Here is a 23039-nt window from a genome sequence, read left to right on the forward strand (position 1 = left end):
GCAAAGAAATTCCTCCTTAGGTCTAGTCTGAGTCTTCTCGAAGCCTCCTCCAGGGTGAACAACCCCAACTCTCTTAGGCTGTCCTCCTATGGGAGGTGCTCCAGCCCTCCCATACTAGTTGGGGAAAGACTCCAAACAGAGGTGATTACAGAAGAAGACACGTGTTCAGCACAGATCACACTGAACACGAGACATTGTCATCTTCAATGAATGAACAGTGTCTAGGAAAACCGTGCTTGAAACAAAACACACTGTCAGAGGGATATTCTGCCCAACTTCCAAAAACGTACAGTTACCGAGGTGAAACTTTACTTTAGCTCACATAAAAAATCTTCCATTTTCTCTAATAACTACTACTCCTTGTATCAGCGCTGGGTGATCTTTAGGATCCCTTGCAACCCAAACTGGCGAATCCCTGGAGGCAGCGTGGGTGTGCTGTGCCTGCGTCCCCCCGAGGACTTTACCCCATGGCTACGTGGGGCAGGTGGGGGTGCAAGGGGCACTGGAGGAGCCTGGATCGGGAGAGCTCAGCCCTTGTGGAGGCATCAGCTCCTAGGGAGAAGCCTGCTCGGGGGGTGGGGGCTTAAGAAGCGGGCATTCAGTACTGGATACACTGGGGAATCGATCTATAAGTAGCAGGTTTTCTAAACCACTAAATTTATACATATTATATTTCTTGTAAAAATCATGGATATTAATCACATTTCGATCCACCCCCCTGTGTATCTGGTACTGAATGAAGAGACTGCCTGCCTCTTAAGCCCCCCATGTTCAGAAGTTCCCTTTCCCAACTTCGGTGACATGGCGCTGTGTGTCAGCCCTCCCCAGAGAGGTGTGTGCTCGGCATTGGCCTCGAGCACCCCTTTTGCCTCAGGGTTAATGCAGGTTTGGGGAGAGGAGGGAGCGGAGAAGGTGGTGGTGGTGACGTATAGCGATAGTAGGCACCTGTCGTGGCTCACTGCTGTGCCCACAACATGCCTTGGATATCAAGTGCCTGTTTGTATACCAGCCTTTTTAATACGTCGCCCGAGGTCACCAATCGGCGTGATTGAAATGTTGGAGATGTGTCAAAGCGCTCCTGGGACACGCACTGGGAAAGGACGGCGGCTCGGAGTGCTCCCTTACACGGGGAATAGCTGCATGTCAGTGAGGTGGAAACGCGAACGGTTTATGGAAGGTAATTAACTGGCTTTGTCATGGGTGGGTTTGAAAGCCGCTTCACGTCATCGCTTTCCAGCATAAACAGATGTGGGTTCTGTGAGGCTCGGTTTTCGGAGGGGTTGAGCTCCCCTGGTTTCTTCTGGCTACAATTTTTCTCCCTTGTTCTAAAATCTAAATCCAGTGCTGTACTCTGCTGGGTAAAACTATGGATTTTTTTGTGTTGTTTGCATGAAAAAAGATAAAATCAGTGTTTTCAGCCTTGGGGCATAGTAGTAGAACAGCGATTCAAAGAAAGAAACTAAAAACCCTTCCAGAGCAGTTCACGTAAAATAATTCCATGTATTTGACTTGTATATTTAGATACTTACTTAGTATAAATATCTGCATCTGGCGTATTTAAAAATTTAAAGTATAACAAAAGAACAAAATAATATAAAGAACAGGTAGTGCAGAGAAATAGTGCAAGCCCCATCCTTAGACGTATTGTAGACCAGGCTGGATGAGGTTCTGAGCAACCTTATCTAGTGGAAGGTGTCCCAGCACATGGCTGGGAGGTTGAAACTGGATGATCTTTAAGGTCCCTTCCAAACCAAACCATTCTATGATTCTATGATAATTATTTGTAACTGACCCCCCCCCCCCAAATTACTTTTTCTCACTGGTTATTATGCAGTTGTTGACTTGTACAAAATAGTTTAAGAGAAAAAAAAGAAAACCTAAAACCCCCTAGGCAATAGGGTGTGCAGAAGGGTGTGAGAGTAATATTGGAGAGATTAGAAACAGCGAGTAGGTGGAAATGAGAACAGAGATGCAAACAGGGATTGTGCAGTTTTCCACATGAAAACAAAGAGCATGCATTTGATGCAGTAAAAGCGTGAGAAACCAAGAATTAGTTCCGGGATAGGGTTGACCTGGAGTTTGTCTTTGGTAGCAGGTTCAGTGCTGAGGAGGCAGAGGTATGAGGAAGTAAGAGGAGGAAATAGTGCGTAAGGTGATAGCTGCTACAGTGACAACAATGGAAGTTGATCCATCTAAGGAAAGACAGTATGTTAATTACATCGTTAGCAGGCGTCAAAATAAGATGTGGACTGTAAAAAGCTGCGATCAGATATGCTAATTCCTCCTTTTACATATAGTACAGTCTTTATGTGTTATCTTTCCAACAACATTAAATTAACACAAGAGAGGAAATTGATAAGGTAATAACTATAGACTGTTTATAAACTTCCAAAGCACAAGATGGTGAGACTTTCAAAGTGTAACGTCAGCAGTATGGAGATAAAGCAAAGCAGATGGAGATAAATGTGTCTTTCACAATACAATATGACTCTCAGCATCAAGGTGAGGGTGTGGGTGAAATAAATAATCTGCAGTAAATTTCTAGTAAAATGAAGGTTAAACATACTGGTAGGGAGCCTTTCAGTGCATGATATGGTCCGGCTCAGTCACAGGTATGATCACCTCTTACTAACCACATTTTAAAAGCACCTCAGGATTAACGTGGAGTTCCCTTACAATAGATTTTACAGAAAGAACCATACTGCTTTTTCCTTTTTGCTATGAGGACACCTTACAACCTGAGGATTGACAGCCCAGATGTTTTGTTCTCTGGACCGTAAAGTGTCCATGTGAAAAGTATATTCGAAGGTGAAGATGCTGTGGACTGCATATAATTAACCACTGAATTCCCCAGCAGATTTTTTTATTCTTTTAAAGTATACCAGTAGAAACTAAAGTTTTCCCTTTTTGAGTTGTCTGGTTTGTACTGATCTTATAGGACCTCATTCTTGGAGAAAATGTGTTCCTGGCACAAGGGAATTGTTTACTATAAAACTTTTCTCAATGACTGTGAAACTGGAACACTAATGTAAACATCATTGTTCTCCAGTCCAAACTGCAGTCATACATAAAGCAATACTTAATTAGTCTGACCTTCCTAAATAACTTCACGAAGTGTATATTTTTAAAGAACAAGCTGACCAATGTCTCTATATACACCTTGAGGATGGGGAGGGAAAAAGAATGGATAAAACATGCTTATTGCTTTGCTCGTTAATCTTTAGAAGAAGTTTCAATACAACAGTGATGTATTTAGAGAAGGAGAGGGAATACAGTAAAAGTGTGTGAAAGCAACCAGACTATCAGAGCTGTTGCAGCTGTGGTTTTCTGCTTCCTCAGTTTTGTTAATTTAAATCCTCCAACAGACTTTTGCAATAACAGCGTTGAGATAATCAGTGTGAAGCAAAGGGTGGCAACTGAAGAATCAAAGTAGTCATTTAAACATAGAAACAAATTTGTGAATCGGTCATCCTACAGCACAAATGGCTGATGTTAGAAGTGTTCTTTTCATCTGATTCTTAGAAGATAAATGCTCCAAAAATATACCTGGTACGTGTGTGTGAAAGAAACATGGCTTGTTTTAAGATGCCTTCATATCAAGGGATGAAGTTTTAGAAGAGCAGGTAGCAAGGTTGCAGCCTCTGGAGTCACTTGTGCACTTTTCCGTTATTGGAATTTCTGGTCCTGTTGTATGTGTATTGGGAAGGCGCAGGTGCTATATATAGGCTACACTGTGACGAAGCCAGAGATTTCTTTGATCCAGCCTGTCCTATTGCATTTAGAAAAAAAATGTCAGTGAAAGAATAAATTCCACTGTTGAGGGAAACAAGCTTTTCCTTTTATCCTTCCAAATGAACTTGGTTTCTTCTCCAGCCTTTCCCCTTTTTCTGTAGCAAGCATAGGTGTGGCATCCACCAGCCCTCTTAAGTAAATAAGCATTAATGGTTAGAAGAGGTTAAAGCTGTGTTAGTGATTCTGGGATTCCAGTGAAGCTCCAGGTTTTAGAATAATGTTAGCTTAGATGAGTGGTTCCTGTCAGCTAACTTTCTTGATCCTTTATTTCTTGGTTGAGAATAGCTATCAGGAACATAAAAGCTGCTGCACTTCATCAGAAAAGTATCTATCTAATTTACCATCTGTCCTTGACCGCTGTCCTTAAAGGGTACTGAGGAAAGAAATGATGGCCTGTATACGATGGTGGCTAAAGTAGTGTGGCTGAAATGTGTTACACCCAGTTGTCTGCCAAGCTGTGCTTCCCCGAACAAAAAAACAGGCCCCCTGTAGCTGGACAATTCTAGGTGGAGAGCCAAGGGAGGAAGCCTTTCCTGGCTGTTAAGTCATTCAGGAATTACCATTGAAGGCATCTCATTGCTTGAGCAATGTTTGTATCGTGTTTTGTTGTTATTACTTACCTGGATATGTATTTTCATGAACCCGTTCACTTTCTAGCCAGATAGGGAACATTTTTGTAATTATACTTCCAGTAACTTCTGGCCTATTTCTTTCACTTTACCTGATTACTGTTCAGCAGTTTGGCAGTGAAGGGGCTCCCGCCCAAGCCACTATTGCCGGTTTTCCAAAACAGGCATAATTTTGTGCTATACAGCATGCCTTTGGAAACAGATACCTCAAGGTAATCATTAAAGACTGACAAATCCTAAACTTTCATGAGTTTTCTCTGTTTTGGGATTAAGTCACTAGTTATACCACCCCAAGCCATTCTATTACGTGCCCATTCATGCAGCTCAATCTTACTACAAAAGTTAATGATTTGCAGTCTTGGTAAGCCTCTGATTTCTTACAGACTTACCTTTGGTAGGTGATCTTAGTTAGTTTCTATGCTTGTAAACTGCTGTGTTGCTCTCCAGATCTTTGTGCCTCTTGTTGACAACATTTCATGTTTCTAGAGCTGCTTGTCCTTTCCCATGTGGCTGTGTGGGAAAGCTTCACACTATCCTGTTGCTCTTTGCTTTATTGCTGCCCTCTTAAAAGTACCAGAAGAACTGAAATTACCTCCTCCAGTTTTGTGCCAGGTTCTCTTTCATAGCAGTTCAGGGAACTTTGTTTGCTTAATCTTTTAAGATGAATTAAGTCTGTTTCCAGTTCCAGGTAATGCACTGGATGTCCGCAGCACTGGCACAAAGCTGGTGTTTATTTCTCAGGTGCAATTACACAACATCTACCCTTGCTCTCAGTTCCTGGTAGATTGTCTTGGCATTGCACTGCAGAGAAGCTGCTGTTGCACAGCAGAAATTTAGGAGATCTCATGTTCATAGCTCAGTTCTTCTCTAAACCAAGAAACAAGTACAAAATAGCTTGCTGAGAACAAGGAAACTTCCACTTTCGGCAGTTTCTCCCCCTTGTATTGCTATCAAATACATCACTTGCACTCCTATTTCCATTCACTTAACAGCGCAGCCCATTGCTGTCTTTCTGTTAGCCGGGGAAAGGACAGCACATACAGATGTGCCCTGTCACTTTGAAGGAAAAAAGGGAAATTGGAGACACTGAGCTTTTGCTTTGCTGCATATAAGCTTACTTTGGTATGAACACTGGAGAAATAGGAACACAGAGCTTTGAAATAGGGTTTAAAAAGGAATCAGGGCCTTATCTTCTCTTTGAGACAAAAAAATGGTGTGAAGGACAGAGGATGTCAGACAAAAAAAAGAAACAGAAATTGGAGAGAACAGCAAAAAAAAGAATACTATTCAAAAGCAACAGGAAAGAGGCAGGCATAGATAGCCAATTAACATTTCACATCAAAGGAAAATTCTGATCAAAACCTCTTTCTTCTAAGAAGCATCTATGTTTTCAGTATCTGCTGCGGTGAAGCAAGCATTCTTTGCATAAAAGAAGGCCCAAGGGAATTAGCCCAATAGCTACAAAGCTTGTGAAAACCATTTTATGCAGCTGACAACTAGGAAAAAACAGGACAAAACCCCATAGGAGCCCTGAGCATTGGCATCGCTGCCCTTGTTCACCAGTTGATTTCCACCCTGTGCCAGCTACAGGAGATCTGAGGCACAGACCAGTGTCTCTCACCCCACGTTGTCTGTGTAGATGTTGTTTACCCTCTGTACAGCCTCAGACTGTCCAAGAACACCACCACCACTATGCTTCCTCCCCCACAACCTCAAAAGAAGGAAAAAACCTCCACAAATGCTCCAAGAAGTTCAGTTCTTGCTGGGCTGAGCCCACCGAAACCTGGAGTGAGCAGGCACCTTGCAGTGCTGGATGAAGGTAACTTTGTAGCAACTACCTGTTGCACATTTGATGGGTCATCACACAGGTACAACTTTTGGAGCTGTTACCAGCATTCATGTGGATGGCTATGCAGGTGCATCACAGCCCTCTGTGTGCATATAGTCAGAGATAGTATCTATTTATAGGTGTGTGTCTTTCTGCCCTGAGGCTGGTGAGGGGACAGTGAAGATGAAGGGCAAAAAGAAGACTTTTAAGGCTCTGTCAGCAGGCCCCATGGCTTCTGTGGAAATTCTTGCTATGCTGAAACTGCATAAGGTTTGCTGTCAGGCAGGCAAACCACCTGCTTGTTTCCACACTAACAGTGGGCATGTGCATCATGGTTTTCAGGCAGGTAAAAACAGCCCCCAAAAAGAAAACATTTTTAAATTACAGGGAGAGAGCAAGGCTGGACATGAACACACACATCCACACCAAAACAAGAGCAGGTGTAAAGATTAAAAAAAACAGTAATTGCTTTGCTGTTCAGTTGTGTACAGAGCAATTAATAGCTATGATTAATTAATTGAAACCATTAAAACTCATAGGTAAACTCAGTCTCTGCCAGGCAAGAGCTTGAGCATTTCAGCTGGCATTTCAAATGGCACATTTGCAAACAGCAGTCAGCTACTTTACCAGATTTTCCTGAAATTGTCCTTAAAAAAAAGATTCTAAAAAAAGTCATTTTTTAAAAAAAGTCATTGGCAAATCAGAGACTCTCGCTACTGCCCATGCTTCAGTCTTCAAGGAGGAAAGAAGGAGAAATAATCATTTAAATTTGTGTAGTTTTAATTTTCATTATTTTCTTAGCTTTCTATTGCTCCAACAATTCACTTGGCTCTTTCAGAGCCCAAGATCACAGCTCTAAGTAGCAGTCCTCATTTGCCACTATTTCCTCTATGAGCTGGTCATATTTATAGCAACTTTCTCAGTCCCTCACCTAGCTGACTTACTGCCAAGGCATTGAGAGACCAGTAGCAGAAGGCAACTACTCCAGCCAAGGTTTTTTCAACAAATTACCTGTGGACAGTCATCCGCAGACAACAGTGAGTCAGAGGAAATTATTGTTTATAGTTTACAGAACGCATGTGACACTGAGCATGTTTGAAAGCAAAGTCCCTGCCATGAAATAGCTTAGATTTAAATTTGCTGAGGCAGCAGAGAAGGGAGGTTCAAGCAAAAGTAAGTCTTGTCAGTTCATGGCGTGGTGCCTGGTAATAGGTCACCAAGCAGGAAACAAAATGCTGGCTCCATCATCAACATCAGACCTGTGTTCAGGTGTCTGTGACTTTTCTTGGAGATGCCTTAAGATACAACCAAAGCCTTTTTAGTAGAGAACTTATCTCCTGCTATGATGCAGCTAGGTTGTTGTATTTTGTTTTCACAATGAGTGGTTGAGAAGCCCAAATAAATGGGCCCTAAAATGTCAAGTATTTCTGCAACACATGTGCACATGGCAGGTACTGTGCGCAGATGGTACAGACAGATGGACTCTGGTGTCCCCAAGCACCGAGTTGATGTGTTGAAGGGAGAAAGTACCCTTGAGCGTTCATTCATCAAGTTGTACCCTCTTAGGTAGGATAAAGGATGCAAAGATGAGTAGAAAATGTCACAAAACAGTGACCTAGTCAAAAAGCTGCCATCAGAAGGGCGTGTGTATGCATGCAGAGGAAGGGAGGAAGAATTGCAATTAGGTCACAGGACCAAAAGACAAGTAACAGGACAAGCTTATCTAATACCTGGGCTGTCAGCACCCAAGCGCCAGGACAGAGGATGAATGAACAATTAAGAGTTTTTACACAGCTAATTATGATGACAGAGGATTTGTGGAATAAAATCACCGGATTAAATTATTGTTAATAAGCAAAAGAAAAGTTGAAGCGGAAAACACTGGAGCCGTGCCACAAGAGCTACAACAAAACTACCTGCTCAAGAATAAAAGGTATAATGTTTTGATAAGAACTAAGCAGCACAGTAAGGAGTCCACCAAGTTCTTGCAATAGTTTACGTAAGTTATGGGAATGGCTTTAAGTCAACCATGATTACTAGGATGAATCTGGTTAAGACCAAAAACATGTATGGAAGCCAGTCATGAAACAATCTTGTCATTCTCGAGGAAAGGAAGGGTAAACAGCAAAATAAAGATGTTCATGCATATTTCAACAAATTCAGCACTATCAGAAAGCCTGTTACGATAATAACAGAAATAACACGGAAAAAATAACACAGAAAAAAAGTCAGAATATATGATTAGGAAGAAGACTAATAAATGCAAAAAGTAGATCAAAATGTCTGACCAGAGAACATTCAGCAGCTTTTTTGTTTCAGTTGACAAAAAGGGCAAACTATGATCAGATGTCTCTGACAGACAGGAGCATGAAGAAAAGCTGATTCAGGAGTATCTGCCTCAGCTATATGTGTTCTATTCCACTAATTAAAACAAAAGCATATTCGAAGACCAGCAGATAAGCTGAGAAAAAAAAAAACAATCCAAGAACTTAAAAGAGGTTTGTACATTTTCTCTGTGCTACAGAATGACAAGACAAAGACAACAGGTAACTCGGGGAAGATACAAGACTGGAATTTGAAGTCAGTCAACGTGGGAAAAAATTAGAACAAGTTAATTTACTGAGCTTTTCTAACCCTACAAGTATACGCAATGAGATGTATACCACAAATTCGAAGTTTAATGTCAACATGAAGAAACCATCTGTGAAGAACATAACAAGCATATATACAACTGATTTAATTGAAAAGCTATTTTACCCACAGGAAGGAAAGAAAATGACATATTTTCATATTGCAGTCAGAGTAAGCAGTAACACCAGAAGTCAGGAAAAAAAATTGTAAGCTAATTAGCCAAAGCTGAGTCATACACCAGACCTTACGAAAAATGCACAACTAACTTATCAGGTATTTACAGAGGTTTTGATGGTGTAAAACAAGTAATACCTTTCATAAATGCTTTAATTTAGGGTAGTTTCGATTAACACTGAAAACTAAAAAGTTTTTTTACGCATCCCCCCCAAATCTGGTGATCATCCGTTCTGGGATAACTAACCTAGGAAGCTCTATGGTATGTATTAATTTATTCCCATTTTACAAAGACAGCAAACAAAAAAAGTGTCCTTGTAGCTGCAATTCTAAGCAGCAATGTTTATTTGGAATATGTTTCTAAAAACAACTTTAAACATCAAACATTAATGTTTCTGTTACAGATGTCATCCCACAACTGAGCAACCAGCAAGATGTAAATTTAAAACATACATCCTTTTCTTCTACATTAAAAATGAGGGATTACACAATTAAGCTTAAGGAAACCCAGAGGACAAATCAGCCTACCACAAACAAAAAAGTTCCTGAGAATTTTAATATTGCAGTAAGGACTCCCGTTTTAAAAAACGCAAGAGACAAGTACTTCGGATAGTTGCTTCAAACCTCTGAGTGTGAGCCCTGCCACTATGTGGCTCACTTCTAAAGCATTCACTAGACGCAACTAAGAAAAAGCAATCCAGTTACAACAAGATTAGGTTTACTAACCATAGTTGCTTGCACCAACACTAGGGTTTCTACCTCCCTGCTCCTGCAAAGGTCCGCATAAAGATTTGCGGTCACAATGATTACATTTACATGTTCCCATGTGAGACAAAGGTAAACCTGTGTGTAACTGAACTATTTTGGAAAGAATGTTTTGTCATGTTAGTAAACAACAGCTCAGCACCCTGCAGATCAAAGAATTTAAAACTAAATATTTTGTTTAGCTGTTAAACATAGAAACCAAAGTCTAAAACCATTTTTTAAAAAATCAAGCAGTAAATTCTTGAACATAAAATTGAAGAAATAGTCAAAGAACATAGCTGATATTGTACTATAACATTTTACTTCATTTAAGTACAGCAATTTCCACCCATCCTGTGATTATGCAGTACACAAAATATGTACATAAAGGAAACCAAAACCCATCAAAAGATGATCATATATGTGTATATGTACCTATAACATACACACACAAAATGTGCAAATTTCTCTCAATGCAAGTTAAACAAAGCATATGCAGGATAGAGTTGTACAATGGTAATGGAACACAGAGTATTCTAGGTATCCTAACAATATTTCATATCTACAGCCAGTGCAAACTTACAAGGCACAAACTCAATGCTGACACTGTAGTGTGGTGAGTTACATTCAGGCACATCTCAATTTGTAGTTCTTCAGACAAAGATCATTGGAAGTGCTACTTCTGTACTAAAGTGCCAGCCTTCTCTCAAAGTTTAAGCACTAAATTCATGTAACATATACACAGTAGTTATCAGTAGGGTTCTGAGTTAATTTATCACTGTAAAGTCTGTGGCTAAAACATATGTTCTATCCTCTTTGCATGTGAAAGGATGCTATTTCCTAAAATGCCTCCCATCACGCTCTCCAAAGACTACCCCACCAGCCTTGACATGTGGAATCTTACAGGATATTACCAATGCTTTTATCAAACTTTAGCCAGACTCACGTAGAAACTAAATCCATATTTAAAAGAAACAGGAACAGCCAGCAAAGCCTTCTGAGACACTTGCATTTGACAAATTTTTGCTAAATTGCATAGTGACACGTGTGCATCGGCTAGTAAAGAGTTAAAAGCTTGCTGTTTTAAGCTAAATTTTTAACACAGCATAGCAGAAGTGGCCAAATATCAGTTCAATCAATATTTAAAACAAGCTACTGGCCCATGCAGTCTTACCCTCACAGTGTTTTTCTTTAATAGTGAACCCACACTTGCAGTATGCTCAATTAGCAAATTTTGTTGCATTTTTCTACATGAAATGAGAGCAATTAATACGCAGGTTGATTGATACTGAAAACACATGACAAATATATTCTCTTCCACCCCTCAAAAAAGGGTTTCTTTGAGCCTACTTGGAATTTAAAACTCACTTGTACCGAGGTCTAATATAATATCTAAAATCGAACTAATCATTTAAAGTTTTCTAGTATTTAATAGACGTTACCACATCACTTTGCCGTCTCACCCTAAAATTATATTTTCATATTATTTTCCAATAGAAGACATTTAGTAGACATCTGAGGCAAACAATACAAAAGCTTAAGAGCCTTTGCAAAGGTTTCTTCTATTCCTTCTGCAAAGTGAGAAAGGAGTGATTTTATTGGCATTTATTTGAAGTGCCATCAGTAAAGACAGAAGAATACTTAAAGCAAAAAAAAGTTCTAATGCTCCACAAATCTTTGGTTTAGCCTTCTTGACCAAAGTCTTCTGTAAACTTCTTTAACTTCTCCAGATCCTGTTCATTAACTGTTGGTTTTGTGCTAGCTAGGGACCTGAGCATATCAGCCTGCCAGAAAAAAAAGAAAACAAGTCCTTTCAGAAACAAGTATAGCACCACTGCTAACAATTTATTGAAAAGATCTGAATCTCCTTTTTTCTGTCAGTTACTTCTTTCAATCCATCTTAAACTACAGCAGTTTGAAGTGGAAAATAATTACGTGTATGTTCCCATATACTCTTCATAGTCTAACAATATAGAACTAGCTTCTGATTAATCTCTAGCAAAGTTTTACTATTCATGACTGGTACTTCTGTCTCTTCAATTCAGTCAATTTCCCAAATATTTAGGCATCAGAAAATGTAGTTCAGAAAAAAAATCACAGGTCTATGAAGGTGAAAGCAGCAGTTAAGACACCTTATGAATAAGAAGGAGCAAGAAAACTAATCAAACCCTAGCTGAAGATGACCAGAAAAAGTAGATGCCTAACACCTCCTATTATTATAAAATTATGGGTAAAATCAGAAGTTAGCATCATTACTTCCCAGACTTGAGACTTACCTCAGACTAGAAATACTCTGCTTAGAAAAAATTCAAGCCACATCTTTTCAAGGACAAGAACTGACTTTGGACACCAAAACAACTGCCTATGCAATTATAGTACATCAGAGCACAGGTAACATTAGGAGCATACAAGGGAAAGACTGATTAAAAATATGCTTAGAGCATGCAGGCAGAAGTTTCAGGGCAGGCCTCCACTTGCATACATCTTTCTGTACCTTCTCAGTATGTAAATGCACATAGAAAAGTATCTTCTGAAATACAGTGATGGTTATATTTACAAAGCAGTGCCTACTACTTTAGAGGTTTGTGGTCCCCATGAAATACACTGATTTCTTTCATTCGTTACAGGACTGTTTGCAGCACAGATATATAAAGTCCTTCCTTCAAGTACTGTACTTAAATTCAGTCTTCTTGTGTTGCTCTTGGGGGAAAATACAGAATGAGTGTCCAGCTTTGTTGTTGTTTTTAAACGGTGAACTAAGGCATCGGTTTCTCTTAAAATGGCATATTTTATTCCCTAGACCAAAGCAAGTATTTTAACAAAGAAAACAGCTGAAAGAGCTGTATCATGTGTGATAAGCTTTACCCAAAAACTACCATTACATCCACCATCTTTTTACGTTTTATTGTTTATGCTTGAATTTATTTCCTGGGCAATATTTACCTACAGCACATCACTTCCCAATTTACACTAAATATCATTTTCCATCTTCCAGTAACAATATTAATGCTACAGAGTGGCAGGAAGGAAGTATTTCATTGGGCAGGGAGTCCAAAGGTTTTAAAGAAGACAAGAAAGAACAGTGTGGAAGAGCCAGATACTGTCTATGGATGAAAGGACAGCAGCTGCATGCCAGCAGACATGAACAATAAAAAAGAAATGCTTCTCAGGGATAGAGAACTGGCTTTTTCACAAGCATGCTGTACTGTAGTGCTTCATATTAGGTATGCAACTGTTATGTGGCATGTTGAGCATTCCTAAAATTAACAACTTATCCAAGAGCCTTACATAACAATTTGGAAAAGTCTTTACCTTAAGGTCTTTCAGAGTTCTACAAAGCAAGAAAGAAATGCTACAAAAGAATACCTACCATGGAAACTTGAGGCTCCAGTAATTTATCACCTGGAACATCCATCCATGTCATCTCTATGGCTTCAGGATCACCTGGAGAGCATGGAGTGAACAAATCTACCATCACATTTGGATTAGACACTGATGGTCCTTTTACCTAAAAAAAAGAAAATATTTAATTTATAGGAGTTATTTTACAGGCAAAAGCCAGAAGCTGAACAGCATCTTAAGAGCAAAAAAGTTCCTTGATTTTATGCAGGTGTCCCACCCACTGGGAAGACATGTCCTGTAAAATAGAAACTGTATAAACGTACTGGCCTCATTCACTTTGAAAATACGCAGCTGTAACCAGATACTCAAATTCACACTGGGTCAAATCCCAGCAGCTGCTTCCTCCTAAGGTTGAAGATTTCTGCAGAAATCTAGTAGGCCAGAAAATCTTGTTGGAGACAACCACCTTCCTGGTCCCTAGTCACTTTGGGAGGCCATACATCACTGCTTAACAGCTTTCTAAAAACATCTCAATACTTATCTTTGAGTGCCCCTCAAGTCAGGAAGCCAGAGAGAGCTTTTCCATCTTTGACATACTGTACTACAATGTTCCAAGCACCTTTTCTGACATCACCTCAGCAGCACTCTGTGGAAAACAGGGCCATCTAGCGGGAGGACAGAAACCATCTTTTTTTTCCCAGACACATAGACAAACCCAAAAAAGCTGCACCGGGTCTGTTCCCTTTCAGCGAAAGATTATCTAGGACTCAGTTTTATTTTCCTGCATTGTTTCCCGAAGCATCACACACCCACAGGAACTCAAAACATATGCATAGGTTGAAACTCAAGACTAACTGGCTATTTTTAAGAGCAGAGAACTGAGCTACTCCAAACTGCATTTAAAGCACGACACTGAAGAGCACAGATCACCATATTCAAAATTTACAGTCAATTAGTAATAATTGAGAAAAGCACTGTTTAACTGGGGAAAGCTGTCTGTTATTATGCAAGTAATTAATAAAGCTATCACTTTGCTTGTAAAAATAGGAAATCAAACCAATTAAAGTAGTAAAGACAGAAGTGGAATCAGCTTGGTTTCTGTCATAGCCCTCAAAAATACTGCACTTGTGAGGTTTTCCTTCCTTTTTTCTGGGGGGAAAAGAAGGTAAGAGATAAGAATTGCTTTTGGTTTGCTCTGCAAACTGTGACAACTGAGGTTGTCTCATTGCTCCATGGTAGTCCGAGATGTGCCTCAGATTCTTCCAGATTTGAATGAAAGGCTAATAGGTAACAGCCCTTTACCCAGAAATGCCATTGTCACTTAAAGTCAACAACAGATAAATGCTTCAGGCATCACTGCTTAAGGGAAGGAAGCATCTAGAAAATCCTTGCTGTATCAAAACAACTTATTTTTAAACAAATACAGTTTACACTACATGTTACTGCTGAGTTAAGCACAGAAAAAATTATATCAGTGTTTCAAATGACTTTTTAAAAAAAAAACTAGGAAAAGCTCCTCAAAAACACTTAAAAATGTTTGTTTGGGGTTTTTTCCTCCCTCATCAAAATGAGGGGTGCAAGTTTCTTTTAATTACTAGGAAGCTGACAAAGGTTTCCTCAATGCAGACTCTGGAAACTTACATAGTTCTCTCATATTCTGGTCCATATTGGATTTAAGCATTCCTTTTTCTTCAAATCTTAAGAAAAAAAATTTCTTTCCTTGGAAGAAATTACATGGGGGGAAAAAAAAAAGCCTATCTTCTATTTACAATAACTGTAGCTGTTCACTTTAGGGCCCTTACCCTTTTTTTGTCAGGCTGAGTTATTATGAAAACAATTGTAATTGTAACTGAGATGACAAAGAAGAACACAAGTTACATGGTAAGTATCTCTTCACAACTTATGACCTGATTTTTTTCCTACCTTACCCAACCCCACACCTACTCTCTTCAGGAAAGAAAAAATGAAACTTCCTTTCACAGCAGCAAAACTCTCTGCAGAATACCTTGACCCACCTTCACCCAAGATACATGAATTTATGAAAAAAAGTTTGCAGTAAAAATTTAAACAAAAAAACACTTCTAGTCTGGGTCTACTCTAAATAAAAATAACACTGTACTTTTCCTGTGTATTAACTAATGCGCTCCCAGGTTTACTGGATTTAGACTGGTGCTAAATAATTCCAGCTGGTTGTTTGTCAGATAAAGATTTCAAAATTCAAACATTTAGAAGAAATGTTTAAGTCAGTACATAGTATGTAGAGATAACTGCAAGATAAGCCAAACAGTATAGTTGCAGTAGTCCCTTTAAGACAGCACCTAAATAAGTGTAAACCATTTTCACACTGCAGCAGCATCCACAGGATGCTGCACGCTGCTCAATGAAACACAGACCTTGCTCAGTTGTCTTGCATCTTTACTACATTAGTAACAATAACATTATTTTGATGTTTTTACCAGAACTTTACTAGAACCTTTGTGTTTCAGTTTGAAAAACATGCCAAGTAAGCAGAATATGCATAATTATAATCCATCTGTTCCCATGTGGATGAAGAATACATTTATTTCAACATGCTAGAAAAACATGAAGAGCCAAGTAACTTGATCTAGAAAAAGAGCACCCCTCTAACACTCCTATTTAAGTCAAACTTCAAGCTGAATGCTTTCAACACTATCTAGAGTCATGAAGAGCCATCAGAGCTTGGATTACACAGCACGAATTCCCAGAAACTAGCTCAGATTTACAGCAGGCCTGAGGGGGGCACGGGTAAAGGGAGGGGGGTGTGTGTGTGTGTGTGTGTGTGTGTAAATGAAGAGGAATGCCCAAGTTCTTCCCTAATTGATAGAGGACATTCATAAGCGTGCAGCATCACCCAAACCCAAATTCAGTTTACTTGCAAGGAATTTTCAAATTAAGATAGTACTCAGAGATGAAATGACTCAAAAAAGTTTTGATTCCTACTTACTTTTTTAAAGTGAGTAGCTGATTGCACTTTTCTAACAGGCTGCATCAGTGCATCACGAACAATGATGCTTATATCTGCACCAGAATAGCCATCAGTGTTCTTCCCAAGCTCTCGATAATCTAATTCTGTTAGGACATTTGGAGTTGAGCCAAGGTGAAGTTTGAACATTGCAGCCCTGGCGTGGTCTTCAGGTAAAGGAATATAAATACGCTTCTCAAATCTGGTTTAAAAAAGAAGGAAACAAGATGTACCACAGATGCTAGTTCATGCAGGTGCAGAGTGGAAAGAATCTTATGCAAATAAGTATACAGAGTTTGTTCCTAACAGTATTAGAAAGAAGCAGTTTCAGTATTATAAACCTTAAAAAATAAGATCTAAGGCAAGTCTTCAATAACCTGTTCTCATGAACACTGTAGCTAGCATAGGCTAACATGCAGAATACAACAGCGACATCCTTTCCATGACAAAAGATCTTCTCTTCAGACTGAAGTTTTTCCCCCGATTCTCTCCAGCAGTTTGTGTTTTAAAAGAAAAAAATTGAGGGGAAAAAGCCTTTATGTGTTCAAGTACATTTGAACAATTTTCACACTCAAAGAAAGAGCCGCATGGTAACAAGCCGACAACCACTTTCTACAGCCTCCAACTAAATTAAAGAAAACTGTAGTTGAAAGCAAATTAAAAATCATACTCTCAATACAGTTGTCAGTAGAAAACAGTGGTAACTGCAGTTCTGCCTTTGAAGCAGCACCTGTTCTCATAGTGGGGATGATTACCTCCCACCAACAAAATAACAGTGACTCCAAATTCCATAGAATACAATTAGCTTAATACACATGACATAGGCCAAATCCATGAAAAACTAATTTGATTACTGCCATTGTTGTACATATTCCTTTAAATCTTATGGACGAGTTAGAGTACTACTCTGTCACTACAGAGAATCATAGATTGCTTTGAGTTGGAAGGGACAATAAAGATTTAGTTCAACTCCCCTGACACGGGCAGCGACACCTTCCACTGGATCAGGTTGCTCGAAGTCTCATCCAACCTGGTTGAACACTTCCAATGATGGGGCATCCACGACTTCTCTGGGCAAACTGTTCCACTGCCTCATCACCCTCAGTAAAAAATTTCTTCCTTATGTCTAATCTAAAGCTACCCTCTTTCAGTTTAAAACCACTGCCCCTTGTCCTGTCACTACTGGCCTTGGTAAGACAAACAAAAACCAACCAAACAGAAAACCAAAACAAGCCCATCTCTCCTTTCTCCTAAGTCCCCTTTATATACTGAAAGGCTGCATAAGGTCTCCCTGGAGCCTTCTGTTCTCCAGGCTGAACAACTCCAATTCTCTCAGTTTTTCTTCACAGGAGATGTGTTCCAGCTTTCTGATTCATTTTTATGGCCCCATTCTGGACCTACTCCATCAGGTCCATATCTGTCTGTCCAGAAATTACTTGAAGAATGACTTGAAATTGTATGCAACAATTCACCTCTAAATTTGCCTTACACAAAACTATAGTCAATACAGGTTGGAATTGACCTTGGGAGGTCACGTGGTCTAATACCCGATCAAAGTACAACCAGTTTCAATAAGTACATAAATAAAAGTCAATGACTATCACAAAAAAAAGCGATGTTTCTTTAGTCTACAAAAAGCACTATTATCCAAGTCGTGTCTTCATCACAACGTCATCATACTTGTCACATAGCTGTATCTGTACTCAGCTGCTCTGCAGCTCTAAGAAAGATCAGCTATTTAGATACGGTGTCTAAGCCCTTTATCTACAAAAAAAAAGCAGTTAAAATGTGCACTGAAAGATGATGAATTATGCCTGACCAATAAAAAAGATGCTGTTTCTCTGTGACATAAGGCTATCTTTTCATGAAATATCTCAAGCTATTCAACAGTTTGTTGACAGCTGAAAAGGAAAGCTCCAACCACTCTTGCCCTTCCCAGGCACCTATTTTGTAACTCGTTCCCTAGCCCACCAGAAAACAAACTGACAGGGAAACAGAATATTTTTCTGCTTGCTCAAGCACAGTCAGCTAACAGAGAGATCAAATAAGTTACAGGACCAAAATAAGAATGAGCAACCTACCTCTTTAAAGGGGCAAGGGGCTCAGTCCATCTCAGGAAACTAAGTTGTAGAACACGAGATGGACTACCTCAAGTAGTCTTAGACTGGACCCTCACAAGAGCTACGAATCTCATACCATGAGAAAAAATGCCACCATACCTTCTCCTGATAGCAGAATCCAAAACCCAGGGTATGTTTGTTGCTCCTAATACCAATATTCCTTCATTGTCAACACCAACCCCTATAACAGGGCAGAAATAATTTCACCATTTAGAGCATGAACACAGACTGCTTTAAAATGCTGTCAAAATTTAATAGGGTGGAACTGCAGAACTTTTCAGTGTTCTCATGCAAGCTATGCTTAAAATACATATCGTAATTCCTTTGACTGATTCTGAAAACTAAGCAAACTTACCTTGCATTTGGACTAGAAATTCTGTTTTTATCCGTCTAGCAGCCTCACTCTCATTTTCACTTCTTGAGCCACAAAGGGAATCGATCTCATCAATGAAGATAATAGAAGGTTTGTTTTCTCTGGCAAGCTGGAACAAGGTTTTCACTAATCTTAAGAAAAGAAACAGCTTCAGTTATCTTAATGATTACTCTCATAAAAACACATAAGATAATAATACAGTCACTTCCTTTAAAGCAAGCTAAAAAAAGAAAAGAATTAACATAAAGCTGCTCAAAGATAAAACATTATTCCAGCTTCAAGACTCAGCATTACACTGAGTGAGACAGCCTAGCATAAAGGGAGGTGAAACATTTTAGAGTACTCCCAGCATGGTTTTGCAAGAAAAAGCCCTATTTTGGTTTACATTTCTACAAGACAGCCTGGACAACACAAAACTACCAGTCTAGTCAGATTCAAAACAACATGGCTTTCTCTTATTTAACATTTGTACCCTAATCAGACTAACTCTAGAGATTCTGTAAGAAATAACACTTATTTACCTTATACAACTCTACTAATACTTTATATATGACAAGAAAACTTGGGTTTGCATAAAGAAACAAAAAAACTCTGGCCATATATGTTATTAACACATTTTACTAAGTTGAGAAGGAAAGTAAGTAGGAACCTGCAGGCAAATTCTTCACATTATCAGCACTAAATCTCAGGCAATAGTCTTAAATGAAGTCAAGCAGAAAAAACGCCACGCTGGACTCCAGTTCTGCATTCCTCTTGTAAAAGAGGAAAAGCAGAATAAAGTTTCCAGCTTTTGGGGAAAAAATATCCAGTTCAAACACGTATCTAATGGACTTTCTTCTTCATCCTATCAACTTTAAATCACGTTGCTTAGTTGTCTCACACTTCAAAACCACTAAAGCATGGTTTTGAACAACATTATCATCATATGACAGTCCCTTCTGTGCAGCAAACGCAGAGCTTTTCCTTAGTTGGAGGGAATCATCACTGGAAGCTTAGACAGACAAATCCCTCCATTTCTAGAACATAGCCAGTACATCACTTCAGGCTTCCTGGTCTTCACATATCACATAGTAAAAAAATGAAGAGTGAGCATGTAGAACCATGAAATTTTCTTTCATGGCTGCTCCTTTCCCCTTCAACCTATTTTTGCAAGTCTCATCTCTTCCAGATTTTGTTTGAGATCAGGATAGATAAAACACACCTCCCTGTAGACAAATAAATGCCATATGTTAACAGCACAGCTACTGGGACATGAGGGAGATGCCAAGAGACAAGAGTACCCCAACACTTCAGAGTGATGTTGTGTACAATCACAGCTGAATTCAGAACGGGAATAAACACTATGGTGGTCACAACACCTTTCTGAGCTGGTTTTTGATACTAATCTTAAGCACTGAAGAGAGTCCCAGCTGCAGCAGCACAAAATGGAGCACCTATCTTCACATGGCGCTGCATATGCACAAAGCACAGAAACATCTGAAGTTTGTTTTTAAAAAGACATGACTGCCCCCTCAAATTCAATTTCTTTACAGCAACTTATCTAGCTCTATATTATTTTCTTCTTGTCAATGTTTTCCTGGGCCTCTGACAACTTACTTTTCACTTTCACCTAACCACTTTGAGACAAGGTCAGAGGAAGATACTGAGAAAAAGGTAGAGTTGTTTGCTTCTGTTGCCACAGCTTTTGCTAAATAAGACTTCCCCGTTCCTGGTGGTCCAAACAAGAGAATCCCTCTCCATGGTGTTCTCTTTCCTGCAAGACAGAAACCAGCAGTCTTCAAAATACTGTAGAAAAACAGAACCTATTTTTCTGATGAAGCCCCTCTTATTTACTTGGAGGCTTTCCACATCTACCCATGAAACCTCAGTCAGATGGATCATAACCTCTTTGTTTACAGCTCCGCTTGAGTCTCCTATACATTGGCATAACACTCTTCTCAGACCTCAGTGCCAGTCCTGACTGGCCAATAGCAAATAAATGCTGTAATACTGACCTGTAAACAGGTGCGGAAATTTAATGGGCAAGATCACTGCTTCTTTAAGTGCTTCTTTAGCACCTTCGAGGCCAGCAACATCACTCCATTTGACATTTGGTCGCTCCATAACAATTGCTCCTGTAAGAAAAAAAAAAGATTGTATAAATTAGTGATGCACAACTTCAATAAATTCAGTTTTGGAAAAAAAATCCAAACAATTCAGACGTTTATGCCCATGTCCATACATAACAAAACCAAGGCATTTCTAAATAGTTACAAGCACTGAATACTCTTAGTCAAACGGATGTTATTTCTACAGAAATCTATCACATTGTTTTACCACAATTAACCATAGATAAGCAGAAGACTCGAGAGTTAGTATAAGTTTCCAATGGTCAAAGCTGGTCTGTAACTGACCAGCAAATGTGCGTTTAGCAGTCATAGATGAGTACCACCTCTAATATGTAACCAGGCACCATGTCCTCCCTAAACCATCATTGTACTTACTGAAAAACGTGACTGGAGCTGCACTAGCCCAGGACTTAAAACTGTCCAGCAGATGACCTTGCTGGGTAGCTCCAGGTGTGCAACAAACAATTGGACCATCTAATGGTAAAGACCTTTGAGGGCTAAAGTGAACACATCAGAAAGGTTATAGGGAGCCTGCTTAGCTGCAGAAGTATCTTCTTAGTCTAGCCATGTTCTCTCAAAGTTTAACACCAAGTTTCATCTTGCTCAATCAACAAGTTCAGCTTGATTTTAGCCAACTAAGCTGTAATTTAGCATTCTCTTCAGACTTAAGATTGGTTAGTCTGACATGTTAAAAATTATTTTGACTGGACTACTTTTAGATGGGACGACTTGAATCTGAGCTAGTGATGGAATGCTAGATCTTGCAATCATAACCAAGGCAAATCCAAAGACAATTCAAAGGTGATCTCAGATAAACAAATGCTAACCAACCCAATGCTTACGCCACTACTCAAACACTACTCAAAAAGTTTCAATTGCCCTATTTCTCTACAAAAGGCCTTCTATAATTTCAGTTGGCTTTCACCAGCTATTTTTCTTGACATTTTCACCTTATACCTTCAAAGCTCTGAAGTAATTTAAAGCTTTTTCTCTTCTAAAGGTTTGACAATTTACTAGTCCCCACTGGCTAATGAATAAAGCAAGTACTGCTTACTTTTAAAGTATCTCCTTTGAGATTTTTTTTTATTTTGCTGCATTCCTTTTCTGTCAGATTTAAACGAACAATTTCTGTTAACAGTTGCAACTGTTAACAATTTGGAATTTAGAGTCCAAAAGCAACATCATATTGTTAAAGACGTTAAAAACATTATAGTGAAAGCTGACTGCAAACTGTCTTAGCCTGCAACCTATATACAGGCATTAATTCAACAACCCAGTTCCAATGCATTAAGTTCTTTTTATAAGTTAATCACATCTCAGTTTTTCCTTAAGTGAAAATATAATCACACGCTCCATCACTTGGCAAAACAGGTGACACTTCAGATAAAAACAGGAGAGTATTTAAAAGTTGAAATATCAGAGTTATCTGCACTAGATGTACCATAGTAACTGAGATTACTGCACTGTAAGAGATCACCTGTACCCAGACACAAATGGAAGTGGAACGGTAGGCTTCCTGATTTTGTAGGTGTAAATTAATAGCTGGAAGATGAAGCAATAGAGTGCAAAAGGCCTTTAAAATTCTAAACAAGAATCCATGACAGTAGACCCACACTACTATCCAGTCCTAATGCTACTGGTTGCTTCTCCCACAATAAGCCGTTGCGATTACAATTAAAATCTTCATAAATTCCCATGGACTTGCTAAAGGCAAAGTCAACTAAGAGTAACAAAGCAGCAAAATTAAATACAGGAAATTTCTATGATTGTTGTGAGAAGCAAAATGAAGATAAGTAATAATTTGAAGGCTGCCCAGAGTTTGTGTTATCTGAGAAACAGAATCCTGTGTTACATTTAAAGGTACCAAAGATCTCACACCTCAGACTTTCAAGCAATCAAATATGTAAGCAAGAATGCTGTGATTTTTAGAAAGCATCAAAACAGTGGTGAGTGCAAGAAACTATTTCTTGAAGTAAGAACTGAAGGTCAGATTCATGTGGGAAGAAATGAAGTCTTTGCAGTGAGAGACAGGATGAGAGTCCAATTCTCATCATTTTTCTGTCATTTTAAAATACAGGAAACTGTTCCATAGAACTATGAACAGTATTAAATAAATTTGTAGAGAAGTAGAAAAAGCATGGCACAATTTTCAAATTTGATACAGTAACTCCTGAAATTATACTGTCAAATCTGGTAAATGAAAAATAAGGGGAGAACAATGACTTCTTTAGCTCCATAAGCACCTTCTGGCAGGGAAGCTCTCAACAATTCTTCACCATTAAAAAGCGATTAATAACAAATAAAGCCTTTTTTTT

General features: G+C 39.0%; 2 protein-coding genes across 2 annotated transcripts in view; one reads left to right on the plus strand and one right to left on the minus strand.

The window, feature by feature from the left end:
* Positions 1-13161, plus strand: LOC128851267 (uncharacterized). The gene is made up of 2 exons (XM_054059003.1): positions 1-1177; positions 12794-13161. The coding sequence occupies exons 1-2, from the start codon at positions 688-690 to the stop codon at positions 12910-12912; spliced, it is 609 nt and encodes a 202-aa protein (XP_053914978.1). The 5' UTR covers positions 1-687; the 3' UTR covers positions 12913-13161.
* VPS4B (vacuolar protein sorting 4 homolog B) overlaps positions 9000-23039 on the minus strand; it is a 23531-nt gene continuing 9491 nt past the window's right edge. The window contains exons 5-11 of the mRNA XM_054059002.1: positions 20611-20730; positions 20213-20369; positions 18599-18747; positions 18343-18424; positions 16106-16325; positions 13169-13306; positions 9000-11582 (exon numbers count right to left, since the gene is read on the minus strand). Of these exons, the coding sequence (XP_053914977.1) occupies positions 11481-11582; positions 13169-13306; positions 16106-16325; positions 18343-18424; positions 18599-18747; positions 20213-20369; positions 20611-20730 (968 nt within the window). The 3' untranslated portion in view covers positions 9000-11480. The remainder of the gene's footprint in view (positions 11583-13168; positions 13307-16105; positions 16326-18342; positions 18425-18598; positions 18748-20212; positions 20370-20610; positions 20731-23039) is intronic.

Source organism: Cuculus canorus, chromosome 2, assembly GCF_017976375.1.
Source record: "Cuculus canorus isolate bCucCan1 chromosome 2, bCucCan1.pri, whole genome shotgun sequence".
Lineage (NCBI taxonomy): Eukaryota > Metazoa > Chordata > Aves > Cuculiformes > Cuculidae > Cuculus > Cuculus canorus.

What these genes read in the sequence shown, in the direction of transcription:
- LOC128851267 (XM_054059003.1), top strand. Translation starts at nt 688, where the DNA reads ATGGATATTAATCACATTTCGATCCACCCCCCTGTGTATCTGGTACTG. An exon ending in ACGCGAACGGTTTATGGAAG is followed by an intron (nt 1,178 to 12,793) that starts GTAATTAACTGG and finishes TCCATCTTCCAG; the next exon opens with TAACAATATTAATGCTACAG.